The 22,389-nt window shown below is 55.8% G+C and overlaps 7 protein-coding genes across 7 annotated transcripts; 2 read left to right on the forward strand and 5 right to left on the reverse strand.

Annotated features, from left to right (window-relative positions):
• Positions 1-4,533: 4,533 nt before the first annotated feature.
• Positions 4,534-5,367, reverse strand: C8A04DRAFT_24833 (uncharacterized protein; the record flags this gene model as incomplete). Its single annotated transcript, XM_062779317.1, has 3 exons — positions 4,534-5,006; positions 5,129-5,186; positions 5,272-5,367. The coding sequence occupies 3 exons, from the start codon at positions 5,365-5,367 to the stop codon at positions 4,534-4,536; spliced, it is 627 nt and encodes a 208-aa protein (XP_062640945.1).
• A 1,312-nt stretch (positions 5,368-6,679) lies between these two features.
• On the reverse strand, positions 6,680-10,079 carry C8A04DRAFT_24834 (uncharacterized protein; the record flags this gene model as incomplete). The annotated part of the gene is made up of 4 exons (XM_062779318.1): positions 6,680-7,275; positions 7,619-9,610; positions 9,682-9,815; positions 9,937-10,079. The coding sequence occupies 4 exons, from the start codon at positions 10,077-10,079 to the stop codon at positions 6,680-6,682; spliced, it is 2,865 nt and encodes a 954-aa protein (XP_062640946.1).
• Positions 10,080-11,276: 1,197 nt separating this feature from the next.
• Positions 11,277-13,352, reverse strand: C8A04DRAFT_34270 (Dfp1/Him1, central region-domain-containing protein; the record flags this gene model as incomplete). The annotated part of the gene is made up of 3 exons (XM_062782773.1): positions 11,277-11,378; positions 11,442-12,818; positions 12,915-13,352. 3 exons carry the CDS (start codon positions 13,350-13,352, stop codon positions 11,277-11,279), a joined length of 1,917 nt encoding a protein of 638 aa, XP_062640947.1.
• Positions 13,353-14,381: 1,029 nt separating this feature from the next.
• On the forward strand, positions 14,382-15,947 carry C8A04DRAFT_34271 (aminopeptidase-like protein; the record flags this gene model as incomplete). Its single annotated transcript, XM_062782774.1, has 2 exons — positions 14,382-14,562; positions 14,617-15,947. 2 exons carry the CDS (start codon positions 14,382-14,384, stop codon positions 15,945-15,947), a joined length of 1,512 nt encoding a protein of 503 aa, XP_062640948.1.
• A 373-nt stretch (positions 15,948-16,320) lies between these two features.
• C8A04DRAFT_34272 (uncharacterized protein) lies at positions 16,321-17,651 on the reverse strand (the record flags this gene model as incomplete). The annotated part of the gene is made up of 3 exons (XM_062782775.1): positions 16,321-16,521; positions 16,632-17,319; positions 17,395-17,651. 3 exons carry the CDS (start codon positions 17,649-17,651, stop codon positions 16,321-16,323), a joined length of 1,146 nt encoding a protein of 381 aa, XP_062640949.1.
• Positions 17,652-19,832: 2,181 nt separating this feature from the next.
• On the forward strand, positions 19,833-20,346 carry C8A04DRAFT_24838 (uncharacterized protein; the record flags this gene model as incomplete). Its single annotated transcript, XM_062779319.1, has 2 exons — positions 19,833-20,219; positions 20,284-20,346. The coding sequence occupies 2 exons, from the start codon at positions 19,833-19,835 to the stop codon at positions 20,344-20,346; spliced, it is 450 nt and encodes a 149-aa protein (XP_062640950.1).
• Positions 20,347-20,548: 202 nt separating this feature from the next.
• C8A04DRAFT_24839 (ketopantoate hydroxymethyltransferase) lies at positions 20,549-21,504 on the reverse strand (the record flags this gene model as incomplete). Its single annotated transcript, XM_062779320.1, has 2 exons — positions 20,549-21,160; positions 21,238-21,504. The coding sequence occupies 2 exons, from the start codon at positions 21,502-21,504 to the stop codon at positions 20,549-20,551; spliced, it is 879 nt and encodes a 292-aa protein (XP_062640951.1).
• Positions 21,505-22,389: the final 885 nt, after the last annotated feature.

The raw sequence follows: 22,389 nt of genomic DNA on the forward strand, positions 1-22,389 counted from the left end.
TCGCATCGTGCGGTGAGGGGAAATCCTGTGTGAGGATTGAGAAGGAGGAGAGAATGACAATGGGGCCCGAGCATGGCGGCCGGGATGCTTCATTGTTGTGGTGGTGCTGCTGCTTGTGGTAATTAGTCGAAAAGCGAGGAGTTGATTCTCCAGTGGAAATTCCCGTTGAGGTGCGTCTTCTCCCCGGTTCGTCTGAAATTAGAGCACTGGTCAGTGCACGATCCCGCTTTCTGGCAGTTGTGCCTGAAACTGGGGGTTTCTGGGGATGCGGCTCTCTTTTGACCTCGTGGTCGGGGTGTTCCCAGCTCACAAAACCTTTTGGCGTCACTGAAATAAACCTCATAGCGAAGGGGTACTATGAACAGATGAACGGCCGGGTTTGGCACCCTCTCAGCGTTTTGGTTCAGCAAAATCAGAATTCCTTGGCTCGTCTGTCTGTTTTCCTGTTGTTTGGAAGTGTTGGGAAGAATGTGCACTGTGATATGCACTGTGCCCCTTGCAGATCCCCGGAATCCAGTCTGGGGTCAGCATTCGCATCGGCGATCGTGTGACTGGTTCGCTGCCCCATCGATCAATATCGAGTCCTGCATATTCTGGGGAATTGATGAACCCAAAAACGCCGAGTTGGGAAGAAATTGCAGCAAGAGATTCGAAGTGACAGTACGTGTACACGACAAGACGGACGGACACAGGAGTGTAGGACGGTGTCGAGCCATCCCAGAGTCATTCCTTCCACTTTCGTGTACAGTACCAGGAAGACCCACCAGAGAACACATGACCGCTGACTTCGATTGACTGGAGCCCGGTGGATTTTTGACCCCAGTGTACCCCCCAAACCCCCACGTTTTTGCGACCTCGGACCTGGATAACGTCGAAAACGTCCCGACCATCAATTTCGAGAGCTCCGTCGGCAATGACCGTTGGCATGTTTCAACGAGCACGGTACCTTTACCCCAAGTATTCTACGCGTCCCAGTTCGTCGGCTTGCCACATCAGTATCGGGTTCTCGCCAAACGTTTTCCGCCAACCGTGGGATTCCACGACGCAAATGTGGTGGCCTGAGACCAAATGGACTGAGACAATGGCGTAAAGGTCGACTGGCTTACCGGCACACGGGCTCCTCCCCCCGCCCTTACACTAGCTCGGTACGATGCACGAGTTTCGCATTTTGTTTTCAATGCCTTGTCAGTATCCAATACATATATGCTGAACACTGCGATGCAGCTCAAGGACGGAAAAGGAAGACTACTCCCCAACCTCGACGAACTCTTCATCGAGCATCGGGCACCGCGGTTGGAAATTTACAACGAGAGTGTCTCTTCGAGCCGTTTCCCCAAGACCCCTGGCGGTAATATTTCCAGGTTGGGGTTGATGGACGTCAAAAGCAGCACCAAAAGCACCAATAGGAGAATAAGGAGACATGACACACATCAATGGTGACGTGCAGATACCGAAGGTCTGGCTCGGCTCAAGCCCGGAACAATGCCCCTGCCGAGGCTCACCGTTTAGCGGGATGCACCTCGCCGAATCGATGAGCGCCACGGGGGCGAGACACCTGTTGGAAGTTGGAAGACGACGTTGGATGCTGCTGAGCCACTAGAACCTCGGTATGAGAGTCGGAGAGGTCGCGAGGCAAACCACAGCCGCCCTTATTGGCTGCCCTCGGCGCGGGGAGCAACCTCTTCAACCCAAGCGGTCCGATAACTGGCTCAAGCGAGGTTGAGTTTCCATGCAAACGAAGAGTGGGATGCCATCGGTCTCATATTTCCTGCAGCAAGAGGCACAGACCCCACGTGGTTGGTGTGGTCAAGAAGAACTGGAGGGTTGCGATCTTGATGCTTGGCCGATGCGAGATCGAACGGAAAGAGTATCATCTCCTGCAGCTCGGCCCGCGGATTTCATCCGATTAACCCCTTGTTCGGCTACCATCACCGAAGCCTCGCCGGGGTCGGATCCGATATACTTTGAGAGTGATGTCAACCGCCGTTATCCATATCGAGGTGACGTTTCGACACTGTTGCAGGAGCCGCCAACAAGGCCTGGGTGAAGATACCGTTGGGTCGACGATATTTGGGCGCAGCGTGGCTTCTTTCAGAAACCGGTCCCATCCGTCCCTTGTCTTCGTCTTTGTGTGACCTTAACCGTTCTGCTCCAGCGTCGAAGAAGAAGGGCTGGCTAATGCCCATAAAAGAGATCGAGAGGGAAGATGTATGTAAGTGGTGGGACACCAACTTGTGTGTAAACTGACCTGAATCCACAGCACAATTCATACCCGGTTGCCATTTTCCTTGTCTCACACAGATCAAGACATAATGCGACCTGTTCCTTTGATGTTTGAAGAAGTTCTTGTTGCAGGGTGGTAGGTCACGCGACAGCATTTACATCCGGAGCAAACCCGGACCCTAATGTGTGCGGAGTTATGTAAGAGTTTGCTAACAGGCCGCGCTGTGAGGGTGAGCTGGGGTTCCACACAGCGCCGGGCCCCTCATCGGCGAACCCCCCGCAAATGCTTTGCACACCCAGCCGACCGGCACCTGCAGGACGGGAGGCGATCTGATACAAAGTTTACAGTGTGCAATCTTCCGTTTGACTGTTCTGGCTTGCCTTGTGCGACCTGGGACAGCCCAGAATTCTCCACTCATGCCACGCTGACCCCCAAACGTTTGGGGGAACTCGCCTCCAGTGGGGGAAAAGAGAAAGTGATGGAGCATTCTACGCCGACGAGCGATTTGTTGCGCGGCTACTGTGTATGTTTACGAATTTGGAGGACACACAAGGAGGCCTGGATCCATCAGCAGCAGCATTGAGACCCGACCGTGGCCGAGGGAAACGCGGCAGCGAAAGGAGCCACCGGCCTGCACGCGGATCGTCACGAGTTCTCCCTGACGCTGACTTGTCGACAGCAGGCTTTCCTCCAGAACTCCACCTTTCGGCAGGACCTCATGTGGTGCCCAAGAAAAGGAAACACAAAGCCTGCCCTTCTCGCAGCTACCCCTGCAATGACAGACCGAACAGTCGATTCTTGGCATGCGACCTGTCACGAACGAACGTTGCTGGATGCCATGGCCCAATCATCGCTTGGAAGGGTTGAATTGAGCCCCCCCACCGACATATTGCTGCACATGCGCGGGTGACAAAAAGGTTTGCGTGTTGTGTTGAGACTAGTTCTCATTCTGTTTAGCTTGGGGGGTCCTTCGCTGGAAAATTCCACGAACCCGCGGTTAGGCGGTTACGCGGTTGCACGGCTGCGCGGGGAACTGGTGTGATATTCAAGAACGTGCTGGTAAGAAGCTCGATTGGAAGCGGAGGAACGCAAGAGAAAAAGCAATTGGAAGGTGTTGGCAAGGTTGGGTTTGGATCGGGTCTTGCCCGGCTGTCGCAGGAGACCTTGAGAACATTAGGGCCGTCCCTGAGGTCGCCGGAGCGGGGCGTGAAGCGGAACCTCAACGGTGGGCTTGTGGGCCGAACTCAGCGTTCAATTCTCCATCTTTTCCGACAACCGCTCCGGCCGTCACCGACTCCCGTCCGGCAGACGTCCGGGAGGCCCCGAGCGCCGCGAGGCGTTCTGAACACCAGTGTTGACTTGCGGCTTGTGTCTCGCTTGAACTATCACGTATTCCGGACCCGGCAACGGCCACGCGAAGATGAACGAAAGACCGATTGAGAGTAAGCTGACTTGCAGACCGCTCCGAGCCAAAGTTAATTGTGCATCATATTGGCCAACTCGCCGATTGGGACCAATTCTGCAGGGGATTGGCCAATTCCAGGATCAACACAACCTCAACCCCCACGGCCGTTCAGGGGCACGCGACGTCATGTCACATCTCACTCATGGACAGGCCGGAATCGGACCCGAGGCGGTGCTGCCGGCGTGACGGGCTCACGGGCTCTCTTCTCAGTCAGCTTTGCCACTTTTCACTCCATCACCTGCAATTTTTGCCTTCCCTAGAAAGGCGAATAAGCGTTCCAGGGGTTGACATCTTGACGTCTCCCTGGTAAGACCCCCAACATTTTAATAATTTTAAAGGTCTCCCATCCCACGCTTCTGCCGTGCCTGGGGCTTGCGAGCTGGGCAAGGGCGAGCAAGGGCAGACGAGCGGTCAGCAAAAGTCAAAAGGTAGTACGAAGTATTTCGTACTCATTCGTGTCTGTCAGTCTGCGCGCCCTGGCGGAAAAGGAAGTTTGGATTGGCGAGTACCTGCTGCGAACGACAGGACGACGTCGAAGCAAGCTGTGACCACACTGCATGTCCCGAGCTTCGCCCACGTTGCATGCCGGGAAAGCAAGGCTTGGGAAGATCGCCGCCCAGATGGCTAATTTTGTGTTGGACCGGTGTACTTTGGTACACAGTATGGAAGAACTTGATTGAGGCAAAGGAGGGATGCCAAGGTCGAACGAGCCCGTCGCCTTGTTTTCTTTGGTGGCCTTGGAAAATGCTCGACCTTTTTTTTCCTTCCTTTTTTTCGTTACTCGCAGCAGCTGCATGCCCTAAGCTAATTCACGCAGTAACGTTATGCATTCCTGTCTCTGTGCCTATTGCGCATGATTTGCCATAAGCGCCCACAGCGCGCCAGCAGAGACAGGCAGGAGAGAAGAACAGGCAGAGAAGACTGTCCCGAAGGAGTTCCCGTCCCCGGTCAGCAGCAGCGAGACAACAACAAAGATGTTCAGGGGTATTCTCAATATCCCATACACCTGAGCGCACACTGCGTCATCGACCAACCGCCCCTTGAGGTAGCCCATGCACGGCCAGTACATGCCGACGGCGGCCTCGAACGGGCAAAATACCCAAAAGGCAGCCTGTTCTAATGTTGGCGCGGCCGAGAGAAAGAAGCAGGCCGCGGATAGCACGAGGATGGCCACGAGCAGAGCGGCGTGCTGCATGAGCCGGCGCTCGGTGATGGTGTAGAAGGCGAGTGATGAGGCGAGGGTCGCGGCGATGAAGCGGCGATGAAGCGGGAGAAGATGATGCCGTAGGGGAGTTCGCTTGAGGACGAAGACGGCTGCTAGAAGGACTTGAGAGCGGGCGCCCAGAAGAAAACGAACAGGTACATGGACCCTTCGAAGACGGTGGATGCGAGGCCGAGGGCGAGTACTTGCGGGCTGGAGAGGACCGTCCATACGTTACGTTTTGGTTTGCCTTTGCCTTTGTCGTTTGTTGTTTTTGTCCCGCCGTAGTTTTCGTCCTTGTGGTTTGTTAGCAGTCCAACCTTACTTTAACCTAGACTCTTTCCCACCTCCAATAGGTAGGCGCATCTTCACACAACTTACCCAATACCTCCAAATCACAGTCCCAGCCAACACCAACAACCCCGCAGCCAGCGCAAAAGGCCTCTTCCTCGACCCTGTCACCGTCACAGCTTTCATTCACTAACAGAAAGTGGGGGATTTCCATACATGAAGATGACAGAAACAGCCACAAAGAAGTCGCCCAGCTGAAAGCTATTGATCCGTCCCGAAGAACTCCCCCCAACTGAGTATCAGCTAGGGACTAGATCTTCTCAACGTTTGCTCATTCGAATACAGTACGTCCTGTAAAACTTACCCAATCCACTACCCAGGTGATCGATCGTTAACACTCGACCCCATCCCAGCCCAGCCCAGTCAACCCCTTTCCCCAAACTCACCGCACCTTCCCTCCCACACTCTATATACTTGATCCCGCAGCAAAACAGTCACCAACTCCTCCCAATGTGCCAAACAGCGTGTTTGGCCCAGCGGTATTGGGAGGGGCGCTGGCCCCGCCAACTACCGTCGTAAATCGAGATGGTCCCGGGTTCGATTCCCAGACCAGCAAAGAAAAAACACCGGCTTTTCGTAACCACCAACCGCTATCCCTCCGGATGGGGATAGGCGCTTGGCGGTGAGCTTTTTTGCTTTTGTTTACACAACTGTGATTAATGTGTCTGTAAGATAACTTTGTACTTACGATCTCGGTTCCCGGGCAGTAGGCACCGGCATTGCGGCATTCATGGGTGAATGCTGACTGAGTTAGGAGATTTATTCGCGATTGTTTCTGTCATCTCCATGCTTGAAAGTCTGACACAGCACCTCAAATCTGAGGTGGTACATACAACGTGTTCGTGACAACCTTTTCCTTGAGTAAAGTAGTCTCAAATTTTATTTGTGCGCTCCACTCACTAGCATCAGGAATCCAATACTCTCGATTTCTAGTCGAAATCTATACTCCGCTGTATACATGTCTACGTTTCGCATCCTAACCCGCTGATAGCTAAACAAACCACCCTATAACAAACCACCCGCCCGATCTCCCACAAATACCCGCTGTATCCAATATAGCCGCCACGAGCTGCCCCTCAAATCCACTCGGTCCCGTCGTTATCGACCCCCTCAAGTCGAGCAAGAGCCTCAGCACGAGCAGCAAGTCTCTCGTTCCACGCCCTCGCTGCCCTCAATCTCAACCACCCCATCCGATAACCTGTGTCCGCCCCCCCGGGACCTCCTGGGCCGGGTCCTCCCCCTTGGGACCCTGGAGCACCGCTGCTTGGGCCAGGCATACCATCTTGTAACGTCGGCTCACTGTTACTCGGCACGGGTACAGCAGCATGCGGTCTCAAACCATCACCACTCGGACCGGGTCTACTGCTTTGTGCCCTCAAAGCACTGGTACTCGGCCCTGGTCCGCCATTACTTGGCGCGGGTATGGTGGCGTGCGATCTCAAATCACCACTACTCGGCCCTGGCCTAGCATCATGTGAGCTGGAATCACCACCGTGATGTCGTGAACCATCGCCATGATGTCTTGAAACATCAACAGGCTGTCTCGAACCACCACTATGATGCCTTGGACCGTCAGCATGATGTCTCGAACCACCATGCTGTTTTGAAATATCACCATGCTGTCCTGAGCCATCGCCGGGATGTCTAGAATCATCACTAGGATGTCTTGGACCGTCAGTATGGTGGTGTCTTGAGCCATCCCTATAGTGTCTAGAACCAATAGGCCTCGGGTTGCGTCCACCATTTTGGAACCTCGGAGCAGCACTGCTTGGCCCTGGTCCAGCATCATGTGAGCTTGAACCACCACCGGGATGCCTCGAACTCTCACCATGATGCCTTGAACTGTGATGATGAGGTCGTGAACCGTCGCTATGATGTCCTGGACCGCCACCACTACCGCCATGTTGTCCTGAACCATCACCGTGTGGCCTTGAACTGTCACCATGATGTCGTCCCCCTCTACCACCATGGGTCTGCACACCGTCATCATCTCGTACAGGACCACCATCAGCCTGTGGTGGCGGGAGAAAATGGCTACCAATTGTCTGGTAGTCCTCCAAAATTGTCGTCCATAAAGGCCCTGGTGAGCGTATCAGCTCCCATGGATTCTCATCGGTACGCGCTAAATTCCGGTACGTGTCGTCGTCAAGGGGATGTCTGAAACGATAAACCGGCGGCCTGTGTATAGGGAGGGGTTCGTCGCGTATTTCCGGTCGGCGGTTGTCGCGGTCCCTGGTCCGACTTGACACAAGAGTAGTTCTGCCCAGACCAATCCAATCTCTTTCCCAGCCCCTAGGCGCAAAACTGGAGATCTGGCCACTCGAAAGTGCCGCTCGACGGGCTCTCCAGGAAGGCCGGGTCCCTATTTGCCACGGACCAGGATCCTGGAACGGTTGGGCCACATTCAACATCGTGGCATTATCCATCGGTGTAACGGCAGTCGTGGCCTGCGGAGGCGAAGAATATATTGAATCAAACCATCTCTGTTCCTGCGCCGAAGGAACCAACCGGCTATCCACCGCATTCGCCGGCACCCACCCGCAATCAGGTAGGCCATGAAGCCACGGTAGGACAAATGCGGCCGCCTCCGGCCCCGTCACGGCCGGCACCACCCCTAGCTCGTGCGCTAACTCGAGGCCGGCGGATAGTCGACTCCGGAGGTCCCCAGGCAAGTTTTCCGGCAGCCCCTGAGCGTCTAGGGCGGGGACGGGGACGGGAGCGGGAGTGGGTGTGGGGGTAGGATGGGTAGGATCCGGCCGGTAAAGATAGGGGTTGGGGTTGGGGCCCGACCTTGACCTGGCCCCAGATCGAATTTCACCCGTTACCGGACCAGCAGCACCGGTCATCACCACATTCATATTTCGACGGATCCTCGCGACTATACCCTCAGAACCCACAGATATAACCCTGTCTCCGCCCCTGCCTCCACCCCCATCGTCGCTCTCACTTCCACCGTCACTCTCACTTCCACCGTCGCTCTCACTTCCACCGTCGTCCTGACCGTCATCCCGGTGGTTGTCCCGGTGGTTGTCCCGGCGGTTGTTCCGGCGGTCATCGCTCTCGCGCTCGATCCCGAGCAGTCTCGCCCCAAATTTCATCCGCTTCACATCAGATTCCCACCCAACGTGTGCTGATGTACGCGGCGACCTGTTGGCCTTTTCGTACGCGGCTTCCCGGATCATAACCTGCCCCAGACCATCCGTGGGTGAGATCCACGGTGGTGGCACGGCCGCCCTGTGAATCGTCGACAGTGCCAGTGATTTCGCCACGTCTGGGTTGCGTGATGTCCGGATGCGGTTGACGAAGCTGTCGAGCTGGTACATGGGCGCTGTCCACCAGGGCTTGGAGCGAAGCAGCCGGTGTGGGGTAACGGGCTCGGGAGCGGGCTTCTTGGTCGTGTTGATGGTGCTGTTGCGATGACGAAGATTTACGTTGCTTTCCTCCGGGGTTGGCTCGACGACTGTAGCAGGAGCGGAAGCAACCGGGACCTCTCCCGTCACGCCCGAAGCACCATACTCCTCCTTTCTCCCCAGCCGATACGCCCGAAACTTCTTAGTCTTGGACCGCTTCTTGATCAGCTTGTGGGTATCCAGGTGGTACAGCATCCCGGTCTCTTCCACAACGATCGAGTGCTGCGATGGCGGACCATCGAACCAGCGCAGCTTGACCGAGCGCACAACCTCCCAGGCCGATCCCGCCGGGGGAGACGGCTTGGGCGGCTCCCCTGCCGGGGACCAGTCCGACGGTGACAGTGTCTGCGTGAAATGCCGTACCTCCACCGTGACGCCCGCGTCGGGGCACAACACCGGCACGCCGAGCCTGGAGTCTACTCGTGCCGTGCCCATTACCTCGCCGATTCCCCCCTGCGGAAACTGCCAGACCGAGCCGTGTTCGTAGTCCCCCTCCCACTCGCCTCCGCGACGTGACAGATCGATGCGACTCTGTGCACATGACATGGGGTTGGCCCCAAACACAGACCGCAGCAGCGTCAGCCCAAACGACACGTCCATCTTTGACCCGCCCGCGTGCTCAAACCGGAACCGCACGTCCTTGTCCAGCTCCCACGTGACCGGCAGAACAATCGACACCTTGACGTGCGCGAGGCGCTCGCGATCGATCGCCTTTTCAAACTCGAGCCAGCTCGGGTGGAAGCGGAACGGCATGACCTCCGAAAAGACCGGGTAGAAGGGCAACGGGGCCCGGAGCAGCGGCGAGTTGAACAGCCGCTCGGCGTGTGCCACGGTGCCCACCCCGGGCGAGTCGAGGAGGACGTGCTTGCCCTGAGCAAGAGACCTCACCGTCCACTCAAAGGCATAATGCACGCCGCACGAGACCAAGACGGCGTCGATATGGGGGTCCGCGAGTAGGTCTAGCAGTGTCAGCGTATCAGCCCGTATCCTCTCGCGAAATGTAATACGACACAAGCAGCTCCAAGCGCACCTTGATAGATGGTGTATGTCTTGGGAATACTATACCGCTTGCTCCACTCTTTGCAGTTAAGCCAGCTATGTGACGCAATTGCCGTAACGACGACATACGGGTTGTGCTCCGCCGGTTTAATGAGGATCGTATATCTGCGTCGCGAAAGGGGGGAAATTGTTAGCCCAACGGTCTCGGTTCTATCTCGGCTCATTTCTTGAGTCCGGGTTCTCGAGGGAAAGCATGAAGGGAAGAAAGAAAGGGCCAGAAACGCACGCAGAATCAGAAGCCCCCAAGATCCCGAACCGCAGCGCGCCCTCCTTTTTCGCAGGTTTCTCCGGCGGCATCACCCAGAAGCGGACAGCCCGCCGGTACTGATCGTGCATGAGATCTTTGGTAGTCCTTGTTGAGGAAGCCATGGTGTTGATGGTTTCTGGCTCTGGCTCGTGGGAATTCTGGAATGTAGCCGAAGAGAGAGGGGAAAAGGGGGGGGTGTGGGAGAAGAGGTCGCAGGTTTCTGTGGTTGGTGCTTGAGCTATAAAAATGAGGGCTAGTGACGTCGTCAGAGGATAATGTGCTGTTTTAAGGGATGCAAAAAGATGACGATAGCATTATAGGGTGGTCGGATACATACATTAGCAGTTGGATAGTTCGGGAAGTGTGCTGATAACACACCAAGGTCAGAGCTATGAGGGCGGCCCGTGCAATTCACCATCGGACCTTCCGCATGGCGATGTACTTTAGGTATGAAGTAAACGGCAAGAGCGAGGGGCTATCAGCGTATAAGATCCCAGTGCGAAGACAGAGAGCACGCGGCCCCGCCTTCAGTCAACAAGGTGTTTTTCATTAGCCTAACATACAACTATACACATGCAGAAAGCATACTATAGTCGATCCATGGGCACATACACGCCCCGAACCACCGAGACGTCACGGACCGCGGCACAAGGAGGCCAGAGGGCAGCTTCCGTTGCCCCTTTCTGAGTCCGCCCGCCTGCCTGAGTGGCTATCCATACAATACTCTCGACATGTCCCATCTCCTTTCAGATCCCAGATGGACCCACCACCATTTGTTAACCCACAGCCACGCCAACCCGCTAATTTTCAACGTATGCAATACGCATCATGCCTCGCAGCCCTATTTCCCACCGTGTCCACCGCTAACAAGCGTGATCTCATGCTCTTCCTGTCCTGCTCGCCCACACCGGGCAACCAGCCAAAGCGAAGATGAAAAGGGAATAAGGAACTGGTATGGCTAGTGACCAAAAAGCAAAAAAAGGCAGAAATGTGAAACACATAAAACGCCAAGCTCGACCACGCGCCGTAAAACACCGGCTCCAGGGAGCCCAAATGATGCGTTCAAAAGATATGTACTCGCTTTGCTCGTGATCGACTAGCCCGGGCCATACCCACTCAGCAGGACTAGCGATTGTTGGTGGCCACAGGTAGCCAGAATAGGAAGGGAGGTGAGTATATATACAACCCAGCCGTAGCCGGTATTGCGGCAGGACGCCAACTGATACTTGATTCTATTGCTTCGAGTTCCAAGAAGGGGGTCATGACAACAGACGGGTGGGTGCAAAGATAGCAGCGATGTTGTTTGGTAGCGAATCTTCTTAGTATCGCGGCACGCGCCTTAGCTGGGAAAGGAGGGAATCGAGTTGTGTCCAGTTATCGTTATTCTCCGCGAATTTACGGTGCTTGCGGGATACGATGTGCTGTGTCACGTTATTTAGTGAATAATTCCTTCAAGCAGGCTAAGAGGGTAACCCCAAACGTACCTCGTCAAAATCCGCAAACTTATCCTGGCAGTTCTCACAATACCCCGGCTTCGGGTCGCGCTTCGGCCGCGGCTGCGAGACCGGGACACTGGCGGTCCGCCGCAACTTCTCCCTCTGTCTCGACATGCCCTCCTCGTCAACCGGGCCCAACCTCCGCTGCGATGTCTGGCTGATGCTGGCAGATCGGACGCAAGCGTTGCTATCATGGCTCATCTCGGCCAAACGACGGGAGCTGAGATCCTGCGAGAGCGCGGGATTGCTGGCCTTTTGCAGAACGACCTTGCGTTGGAGACCGTGAATTTCCTTGCTGGTGCCGGCCTTGGCGCCTAACACGCCCCCTGTAGTGGATGAGATCATCTGGGACCGGATCGCCGACGTGATGTTGGAAGCCTGGAGGCCGGATGCCACCGGCTCACCCGCTAGAAACCGGCCCGCCTTCGCATGGCTAATGAATGCGTTTTGAGAGCGAAAGTCGAAAGAAGGGGGGTTCGAGACCTTGGCCCTATCCAGCGGCTCGGCGGTACGAGAGCTCGTAGTACCTCGGTTGTGGCCGTCTTCCATTTCCGTCAGGGTACGCTTTCCAGTTGTTGCTTTCGACGGAATCTCGCTAGCTCTGGGCTTTGGCATGACTTGCTCGGCTTGCTTTTCAGCAGCCGCTCTAGCAGCCTTTGCCTTGGCCCGGGCCCGGGCCCTGGCCGCCTCTAGCTCACGATCTTCCTTCTCTGGCGCGTCGCAGCTCTCTTCATAAATAAAGGGGCAGCGACCCTGTGATGCGACACGGAATTGCGGCCACTCTTGGTCCTTTGGCTCGCTAGCTTTGGGGTACTCCCTGACCATAATAGGCTTCGTCCTCTCTTCGACGTCATACACATAGATGTAGACGCCCTTGAACGAGTGCAGCTCCTTGTTCGACACGGCGGCATTGACGCGTTCCTCCTGCAGAAGTTTCGCTAGATTGGCTGTCGGCTCAGCAGGCTGTTTGTTTGTGCTTTGCGTGCTTGCCCGGCCTTCTGTCTTGGTGCACGGGTCCGACTTCAATGCAATCTCCAGAATTTTCACCAGCTTCTCCAGAGACCAAATCTTTTTCCCCATGTCCCGGGCACGGTCCAGAATATCGGTGCTTCGCATCTTGGGACGCCGGAGCGGGTCGTTCGGGTTCAAGGCCGAGGGCTTTCGGCCGGATAGTGAGTCGTACGTCAACCGCCTCCGGGTAACATCCACGGGCCGGTTCAAGAGAGCAGGGTCAATCGTCTTGGGTTGTTCGCTATCCCCCTGGCCATTAAGGACTCGCTCGCGTTCCTGTCTCGACTTGTCAGGTGGGATCGGCCGGGTGGTGACGATGTGAGTGATGTCGATGGAGAAAAATTTCTCCTCGCGCTGGGGGGGAATAGTACGTTAGCTGACATGTGTACACTCGCAGGCGCCTGTGATAGCTTATGGTAGCTTAGAAAAGCTCGTAGGAAAAATACATACGGCATGCAGACGGGCAACCTGCTTTGCGAGCCTGGCCCGCGTGTCGTCTGGGACGCTTTCGAAGTAGAACACCATCTTGGGGAACCGGGCACGAATCTGGGTGTACCACGTCCGCAAGTTCGCCTGCTCCTCTTCGTCTGCCTCCTCAGGGTATATCGTAGCGGCTGTCGACTCCTTCTGCGTTGCCGCGGGGTTTGCTGTCGCCCGTGTAGCGGTCCTATGAACAACAGTCCGGGTCGTCCTGACGCGCGACGGCGACGCGACGCCACGCTCGACCATCTGGCGTTTTGCGGGCGGAGGCTGACCGTATACATCCTCCCTCGCCGCATCCGCGTGGGAACGGGACTTTTTGATGCCATTGGCAATAGCCGCGGCTCTCATGGGCGAATTGGCCACATTGGGATTGGTGGTAGAGAGCGGAACTCTCCTCGTCGACATGGCCGAGAACGGTGGAGGTGAACTCGGCGATAGAAATATTAGTACCCCACGAATGTCCCGTCAACATGCCACACCCGTGTTGTTTTGGGCGGGTAGAAAAGGGTGCGGGCTGCGGTGGTGGGATTTGACGGGCGAGTGGCTTCTCGACAGGAAATGGAGGAAACCAGTGAGCAGGGGAGGGGCTGGTGTTTGGGAACTGTGGGTGTGGGTTCCAGGTTGCTGGGGTGGGCTGGTAACAAGCAACCGAGCACACGCGACGTGCAGCACACCCAGAACGCGTCTGCTGCGGGCTAAGGTTCCCGCGCTACGCACAGCGAATGGGAGAAGGGAGGAAAAAAGAGATCGGGGCCGACGGCACAGCGAGAATGGCCAATGGCTTAAGACAAGCACCAAGGGCCAGAATTCCACACAGGAGAGCGTCGACGAGGCGGAGGTGTGTCGGTGGGTGGCTACTCCTTGGTCCAGTCCCAGAGCAGTCCAAGTTCGGGAAGCACTGTTTAGGAGCAAGTGCGGGTCGCGAAATCGACAAAAGGCAGAAGAAAAAATGTGGCCCGAGCTTCCGTGAGCTAAGCCAGCTTGGAGGGGAACACAACAAACGGGGGCCCCACAGACGCGGCTGCCAGTCAAGCGACGCTGTCGCTCACAGCAACGCCCTCTGCAAATCCCAGTACCAGCTGGCAACTGCTGACAGCGCCTTCCCATGCAAGGGAAACCTGGAAAGGAATACTATGTGCATGGAAGGCAGGAGGAAACCGAGTCTAAGATAGAAAACGCACTGGCTTCCATTTTCTCACAGGTTGTAAAAACAGGTGAAATACGGATACACAAGACCACAGTTTAAGGCCTCGTCCTCCACCTTCAGCCTTCCAAGTTCCAAACCATGTGCGAGTTGCAGGCAAGACGCTGTCTGTCTAGCTGCTGTGGGGCAATGATAGGCGCGCCAAGAGCTTGAACTTCAAATTCAGAAACCCGTTTTTGTCGTCACTGCAATTCACTTACAGCCACATCCACATCTGAATTCCGCCCAAAATGAGGTCTCTCAGAGCCGCATTTCGGCAAATACATAAGCCACTGCAGGCTTTGGCAAGCCCAACATTACCAAGGAGAATATTATCAAGCCGCGGCTTTGCTACGTCAATTCCGGCCGCTGAGCTGGATTTCGGGCAGCCTGTTCATGAAACACACCCTCACCTTCTCCAGGCTGGTGAAAGTGAGATTACTCGTCTGCCTTCGTATGTCGAATTCTCACACTGATAATTTACAGTAACACCTGGTATTACGGCTCAGGAGTATGCCGATCGCCGTGCCAAACTTGCCTTCAGTTTACCTGAAGGCGGCGTGGCCGTCCTGCCCTCGGCTGAGACAAAATACCGTTCTGGTGCCGTCTTCTACTCCTTCCGTCAAGAATCCAACTTTCTCTACCTCACCGGGTTTTCGGAACCTCAGTCCCTTGCCGTAATTCGGAAAACGGGACCTTCTCTCGGCGACTACACCTTCCACCTCTTTTGCCGTCCTAAAGATGCCCTAGCCGAGCAGTGGGCCGGGCCTTGGAGTGGCCTGCGTGCCGCGGAGGACGTTTTCAACGCCGATGAGGCGGCCGATATTAACAGTCTCGCCGTGCTCCTCCCTCCACTCCTCCGCTCCGCCAACCGCATTTACACCGACGCACCGCTGTCTTCCACCTCCGAGCTCTCCTCACCGCTTTCCTTGCCTTCCATCATCCGCGCCCTCCCTACTACACCCTCCACGGCCCCATTAAGCCCCCTTGTCAACGCCCTCCGCGCTATCAAATCACCCGCCGAAGTCGAGGTCATGCGTCACACTGGCCGCGTCTCTGGGCGCGCCATCACCGCCGCTATGAGCCGCCCTTGGTCCACCGAACCCGACCTGCACAACTTCCTCGCTCACGCCTTCACCAACGACAACTGCACGGGCCCAGCCTATGTCCCCGTCATCGCCGGCGGCCGCCGCGGCCGCATGATCCACTACACCCACAACACCGCCCGCCTCCGCGGCGACGAGATGATCCTCGTTGACGCCGGCGCCGAGTACGGCTGGTACATCACCGACATCACGCGCGTGTGGCCGGCGAGCGGCCGCTTCACCCAACCACAACGTGATCTGTACGCCGCCGTGCTGGCCGTCCAACGTAAAGGTGTCGCCCTCTGCACGGCGCGCGCGGGGTTGTCGCTGGACGAAGTACACCGCGTGACGGAGTCGGCGCTGCAGGAGGAGCTCACCCAGCTCGGGTTCGATTTCGCCAGTGGCAGCCTTCTCCGTAGCAGGGGCGACCTCATGAGCACTCTCTTCCCGCACCACGTCGGGCACTATGTCGGCCTGGATGTGCACGATGTGCCCGGGTACCCGCGCTCGGTGCCGATGAAGCCGGGCCACTGCGTGACGATCGAGCCGGGCGTGTATGTCCCCGACGACGAGAGGTTCCCGAAGCACTTCCGCGGGCTGGCGGTGCGGATCGAGGATAGTGTGTGTGTGGGCGAGGAGGATCCGTTGGTGTTGACCCCTGAGGCGGTGAAGGAGTTGGATGATATCGAGGCGCTGCGGTGGGGTTCGAAACCGACAGAATCCCCCTTGTAAGGGAGGTATGTATCTATAGTACCACTGCATAGCAATCATGTTGCATTCACAATATCTCTGTGGTCGCCATCTGCACTTTGTTACACTCGTTGAACCGAGAAGGATGCACGCCACTGAATACTATTTAAGGTTTGAGCAGTGGTGCAAGTTACCATAACTCCCAACAACTAATCCTCAACCCCTAGCTTGGGTTTGAGGCTGAAAACCAATATTCTAAAAAAAAAAAAAAAAGCAGGAAACGATGCCGGGCTGTCCCGGTTATCAGAACTAGGAATCGAAACCGATTGCTGTAAATACCGGACAGAATTTTGTACCCAACGATATCTAATCGCCTGAAAAAGAAGCGCAATAAAGGCACCAAGAGTCGAAGAGGTCAACAAAACCCCCTCGGATCAAACAACACCCTACTACACGTCGTCGATGACGTCGCGGCGGTCTGCTGCTGCGCCACCGAACTCAGCAACTGCTCAACCACCTGCAGTCGCCGTACGAGTTCGCGCTGGTCCTCCACAAGATCCTTGTTTCGACGTTCGAGGTCGCGGATGTACTCCGTCGCTTTGGTTAAGACCATGCTCTATGGGAAGGAGAAGGACCGCCTATTAGTTACGGTTTTGGTGGGAGGTAGGGGCTGGTTTATTAGACTGGGATAGAGAGAGTGCGGAAGGGGAGAAGGGGGACACGCACTTTGCTGATTTTGGGGGGGTTGCCCGGGTGTGTTTCCTCGTCATCGTCGCCATCTTTGTCTTGGGATACCCGTAGTGCGGGAACCGCGTTTTGTAACTCTAGGATCCTGTCTTTTAAGTTGGTTCGGTATTTTCGCTCAATATTGTTATGCGCAGCTCGGTCGGCCGCTTTGGTTTCTTCTTTTCCTCCCTTTTTGTCCAGCCTCCTTTGACTTCTACTACTAGGGATGTTGGGTGGTGCTGAATAAGACTGCAATAGGGCCGGACGTAATAGGGGCGTGGACTTCAAACTCTGTCTGATTTCTGGCTCTTCTGATGCGCCGAATACCACAGGGGTGGTCTCACTGGTTCCGTGGAAATCGATGTGAACGTTAGATCCAATCCCATCTGGGCCCCGTCCTTGGTTGGTAGTAGTGGTGGCCAACCCGCCCTTTCCCTCTTCGTTCAAGGGTGGGCTACGAGAGACAGTCGGCTCTGGGTGCCGCCCGGGCTGTGGGCGCTCCCAGCTAAGCGGCGTCGAGTACAACCCCTCACGAAGGGGTACTTCTAGAGGCGGTTCCATATCGATATCGGCAAGCTGCTCGCGGAGGTTGATGGACGATGAACCTTGAACATCAGATGGTGCGTTTCTAGTCACGATGTTATCGGTAGATTCCCGGGTTTCCGTGACGGATGTTGGACGCACTATCCTGGCGAAACATTAGCCAAATGGGGATGGCTAAAAGAGGACACTGCCATGAATGTTGCTGTTTTTGGTTACGTACTGCTCCATGATGGGGGCAGCACCCTTTTCTTCCACCGGCGGTGGTGATTGGGAGTGAGGCTTGGATTTATCGGGAAGACCATCGTCATTGTCAAAGTCCATCCAGTATTCAATCGTATCAAGTGCGGTGGTTGTTTCCAAGCTCAACCTAGAACGTTTCCTGTCGTGTCCCTCTCTGCGTCTGGTATGAGGTGACAGAATCTGCCGAGACTGGAGCCGTTGAATAGAAGGTGTTTGTGAAGAACCGCCAGAGGGCATGGCGCTAAATCCTAAGGTATGAGGTAGTTCCGTGGTTGGGTTAAGAGACAGGGTGGTGAAAGCTGCTGATGGCGGGTGAGTAAGAGGGGTTGTGCCGGGCTCCGGCTCAGTCGCCCCCCATATTGAAGGAGATTGTATGGGGCTATTGTTGAGAAAAGATTGGCCAAAGAGGTGGGCGGGCTGGAAGAGTCAGCTAAACAACGGTATACCCGAAGGGAAAGGCAGGAATACTGGATTATTGGAGATGATAAACTCCTCGCCGTGTCTGTGATGGTATGAATCCATTCCCCTTTTTGAGACCCGCCAGATGGGGCGGGCGGTTGGGTGAATAATGGACAAATGTCTCGGGAGTTGAGTGTAGGGCGTTGCGTCAACACTTCAGGTTAACTGTGGGTGGCACGGCCTACCCTACTAGGTGTCCGGCCAGGGTAAGGCTGTGCTTATGTGGCATAAACTAAACGGGAGCGGAATGATAGCACAGGCCGGGCTAGGAGTGACGGCCTTTGAAGGTGAGACGAACGTGAGATGTCGTTGAAAGCAGCCGTCCCTTTGTGATGGTAAGGGTCGCTGTTATGTGGGTATAATGAGGCTGTAGCGGAATGGTAACGTGGAGAGGGTCGCGGCGGGTATTCAATGTGTCACGAGGTGTCGGTATAAACGGCCGGGGGCCGACAACTCTGGGTGTGTGGACGGATGGTTGTCGGTCTGAGTGAGCTAGGGCGAATAGCGGTGCGCGATGTTATGATGTGTCTTGGCCGGGGACTTGTGGGCTGGGAACTCCAGCGAGGAAAGGGAACGGTTTGAGAAGAGGATCGTGATCTCTGCGGGGGACCGTGGGATATGCTACGGTAATTGACTGTGGTCGAGTATCGTGTCGCTACTTATGGGCATGAGCCGGAATTTCGGAGCGATACGGGATGAAGGAAGAAAGAAAAGACGAGCGGGTGTTCTTGTGGGCTGACAGGGTCGAGTAGCTCCCGGCTGTCGAGCCACAAACAATTGAACACCCGACTCGAAGGATTACGAGAAACCGAGTGGCCTGAGAAAAAGTTGAATGGTATCCGGGGAGTGGCACCATTTCTTTTCGCTTCCCTGGAGCAATGGCCATTCCACGGCCCGATGCCCGACGGATCGAGATTTGGGACGAGGACCCTTCTCTTTCAGAGCTCTATCCATGAACCACCTCCCATTCCGGGTACCTCTAAGTACCTTTACCAATTCACAGAAGCTTGTGGACGACCAGCCTGGGCTGGTCGAGCTATTTCTTGGATGTAAAATCTCCTTCAAAGGAATGCCCGTCTCGCGGTCTTCCTCACAAGGAGAGTTGGCATTCCCAATCCGCGCGCCGCGGCCCTCGGGGCACACATGACACCGATTTTGTGGCGATGGGGGACAAGTGACAAGTCTGAAGACTGAGCCAACTCACGGTATTTTCAGGATCCTCCGATATTCCTTCTCGATGATTGCTTGTGTCTCCAGAGGCCAATCAAATTCCGCAGTTTTGACGCACAGCGTTCAAACTGGGCCCATTTCTTTCCAAAATCATGCCACTTTTTGTCCGTGAGTGCCATGACGGGAAAGAGTTTCATGTGCCGAGACGGAAAGTGGCTGGTGAATCGCTGCTGGTTGGCTCACCTTGCCGATGAATGGATCTACTGTGGCTGTCAGCCTCACTTGGCCGGTCTGGAACAATGACGCTTTGGCGGTTCAACGGCCGCCGTTTGCAGACCCACAGTTGCCGAGCCACGGAAAGTGAATGGATACTATGTAGTGTAGTCATTCGATGATGGGGGTTTTGGATCAACTCTTTTCCTGAAGGATGTTTGTCATGATAGCGATCAACGCTGAACCGTATTCTTCCATGCCCGGAGAATGGCAAATGGGATGGAAGGATCTCCGTTCAGGTCGCATCGTCTTAACCCTAACCCTCAAAATACCGCGGAGGTGGGGGCCCTGCGAGGTGATTTGAGGCACTCACTGAAGCTCACTCCAGCTCACTTGAACGTCAACAACACCTCTCATTCTCATCCTCACCATCCGGCGAAAGCGTAGGAACACGGAACCTTTTTTCTCCGCTTTCCTTGACATAGCTGCTCACACGCCAACACACTCAAAATTATCACCACTAAAAAGCTCAATCGTTGAACCCCTAGGACCTCGACGCCGAGGCTCAATTTCAAAATGGCCTCCCTCACGCCCGACAGCACCAATGACCCATCCAACAACGCGCCCGCGTCGCCCGCCCTCTCCGGCCGCGACTCCCCCGACCTGCCCCTCACCATGACAGCATCAACCGTGCTCCTAACCCTCCCGCGCGACGCGACAGCAGCGCTCGCAGCGGCAGGCGCTTTCCCCCAGGAGAAAGTGGTGGTGCGGTTCAAGCCGGTGGGCGGGTCGGCCCCGCCGATCAAGCGGGATCTGGTCAAAGTCGCGAGCGCACACAAGTTTGAGTCGGTCGTGGCGTACTTGCGGCGGACGTTGCGTGTTGCGGAGACGGACAGCGTGTTTCTGTATGTGAACAACACGTTCGCGCCGGCGCTGGATGAGGTAGTGGGGAACTTATGGAGGGTAGGTCTTGTCTCATTGCCGCCTTGTCATGAATTGCGTTGGGTTGTACTAATGAGTGTTGCAGTGCTTCAAGGATTCGAGTGATCATCTCAACGTCTCCTATTCCATCACGCCGGCGTTTGGGTGAGGAGACTAAGCAGGGCTATTTCGATGCCGAATGTCCAATCGCTGGCTTGAGTTGATTGCTACAGAAGTCTACTACTACCGATACATGATATCCGCTGAATATGCTATAAAATGCCGCCTACGCCAACTTGCTTCGCCATGACAACGCTGAACCCAAAGATGCGCCTAAGGAAAACAGAATACAACAACTACAGCCCAGGCAATCACACACTCTCAGCCACCTCGGCGAATCCCTCAAGTTCCTTTTGAGGCATATCGTAGGTATGCTCAGGGGCCGGGTACTGTCGACTTCTCACCTCGTCCCGATACGTCTCGATGGCCCGGAAGCTCTCTGCCCAGACGTTACCGTACTGTTTGGCGAACTTAGGAATGCGCCTACCGGGAGGGAAGTTGCCCGTCATGTCGACCTGGACCAGCACCTGTCCGGAGCAACCGTTGCCGGCGCCTATCCCAATGGTTGGGATCGACAACCTCTTGGTAATAAGCGTGGCTACCTCCGAGGGAACCGCTTCGATGACAAGCGCAAAACAACCAGCTTTTTCGAGAGCGAGGGCGTCCTCGAGAATCTTAGTCGCGCTGGCTGTGGTTTTGCCCTGAACCCGGAAGCCCCCTAGCATATCCCGCCGCTGAGGGGTCAGGCCGACGTGCCCAAGGACGGGTATACCAGCACTAACGATTTTCTCGATCGCCGGCGCCATCTCTTTGCCGCCCTCCAACTTGACTGCCTGCATGCGGCCTTCCTTCTTGAAGCGGATAGCGGTTTCAAGTGCTTGGGCAGGTGCAATCTCATATGACCCCATGGGAAGGTCGCCGATCTGGAAGACGGAACGAAAAGAACTTGGTTGGCAACCGAAACAGAGAGGTACCACAAACTAGAGGGAAAGGGACATACCGTGAAGGCGGACTTGGTAGCGCGTGCTACCGACCGACAATGCAACAACATCTCCTCAACCAAGACTTCGCTCGTATCAGTCATCCCGAGGGCCACCATGGCCAGGCTGTCACCAACCAAGATGACGTCTACCTGGGCGGCGTCGGCGACGTGGGCGCTGGGGAAGTCGTGAGCCGTGATGACGGTGATGGGGTTACCCTGCTTGTGCATCTTTTTGAGCATCGGTAACGTGACGGGGGTTCTGGGGTTGGCCGGGGCCGAGCCCATGGGCGAGTGGGAGCTCCATCTGGTTTGGGCGGGCCATGCCGGTGTTGTTGGCGGGATTTTTGTTGTGGCAAGAGGTGGTGGTGTTGGGGAAATGGATAGGAGACGGGATACGGCTGCGAGATGAGAGGGCCGCGTGCCCCTTGGCAGCGACCGCGTTACTACCGGTAGTGACATGGGTAACTGAGGTCCTTGATACTACTTATAATACTCTTGTCCCAGAGTATGTGGTGCTGGATGCACAGCAAGAGATGTGCAAAGGGTTATAGGAAGAAAAAAGCCCGAGAAAAAAATTTCAAAATTTTGGGTGTGACAGAGTGAGTTCCTTGCGTTTGCAAGAGAGGAAATGGAAGAGGCCCATCGGCTGGCGGGTTTTGGCGAGTCTTATTTACCAGGGCATGATGGTTTTTGCTGCGTACAATTGAGTATCTGGGTCTGGAGTTGTGAGTCGCGGGTGTGGTGGGTTCGGCTGACCGGGAGTCTCAAGCCCCACCACGCCGGATGGGGCTAAGTTGATTGGGTGGGTTTCCTTTCATGGGGAAGGCTTGACTAGGGGTACCGAGGCACAATTGATTCGGACTTGCTCTTCACAACGGCGTTAGAAGGTCTCTAGGAAGGCGCCGAAGGTTCTCAACTCAGATAAGACACAAATTGGAGAGAGAACAGATTCGGAGACAAGGGTGGCATATCGTCTGATCTTCGATCCGCAAGGCTGGGCTCCGTTCAGCCCATCTGATGCTGAGCGAGGGAGCAGGGCGAGAGCTGAGTGATTGGCTTGCCCCGCCATGCATCCCGCACTGCAAAAAAGGCGCGTGACTTGCAACCATAAAGGACGTGAAGGTTAGCCGTCCCTGAGTTACCAGGCATGGGTGCCCGAGGTTTGCTCCC

This window comes from Dichotomopilus funicola, assembly GCF_033296635.1.
Source record: "Dichotomopilus funicola strain CBS 141.50 unplaced genomic scaffold C8A04scaffold_3, whole genome shotgun sequence".
NCBI classification, from domain to species: Eukaryota; Fungi; Ascomycota; class Sordariomycetes; order Sordariales; family Chaetomiaceae; genus Dichotomopilus; species Dichotomopilus funicola.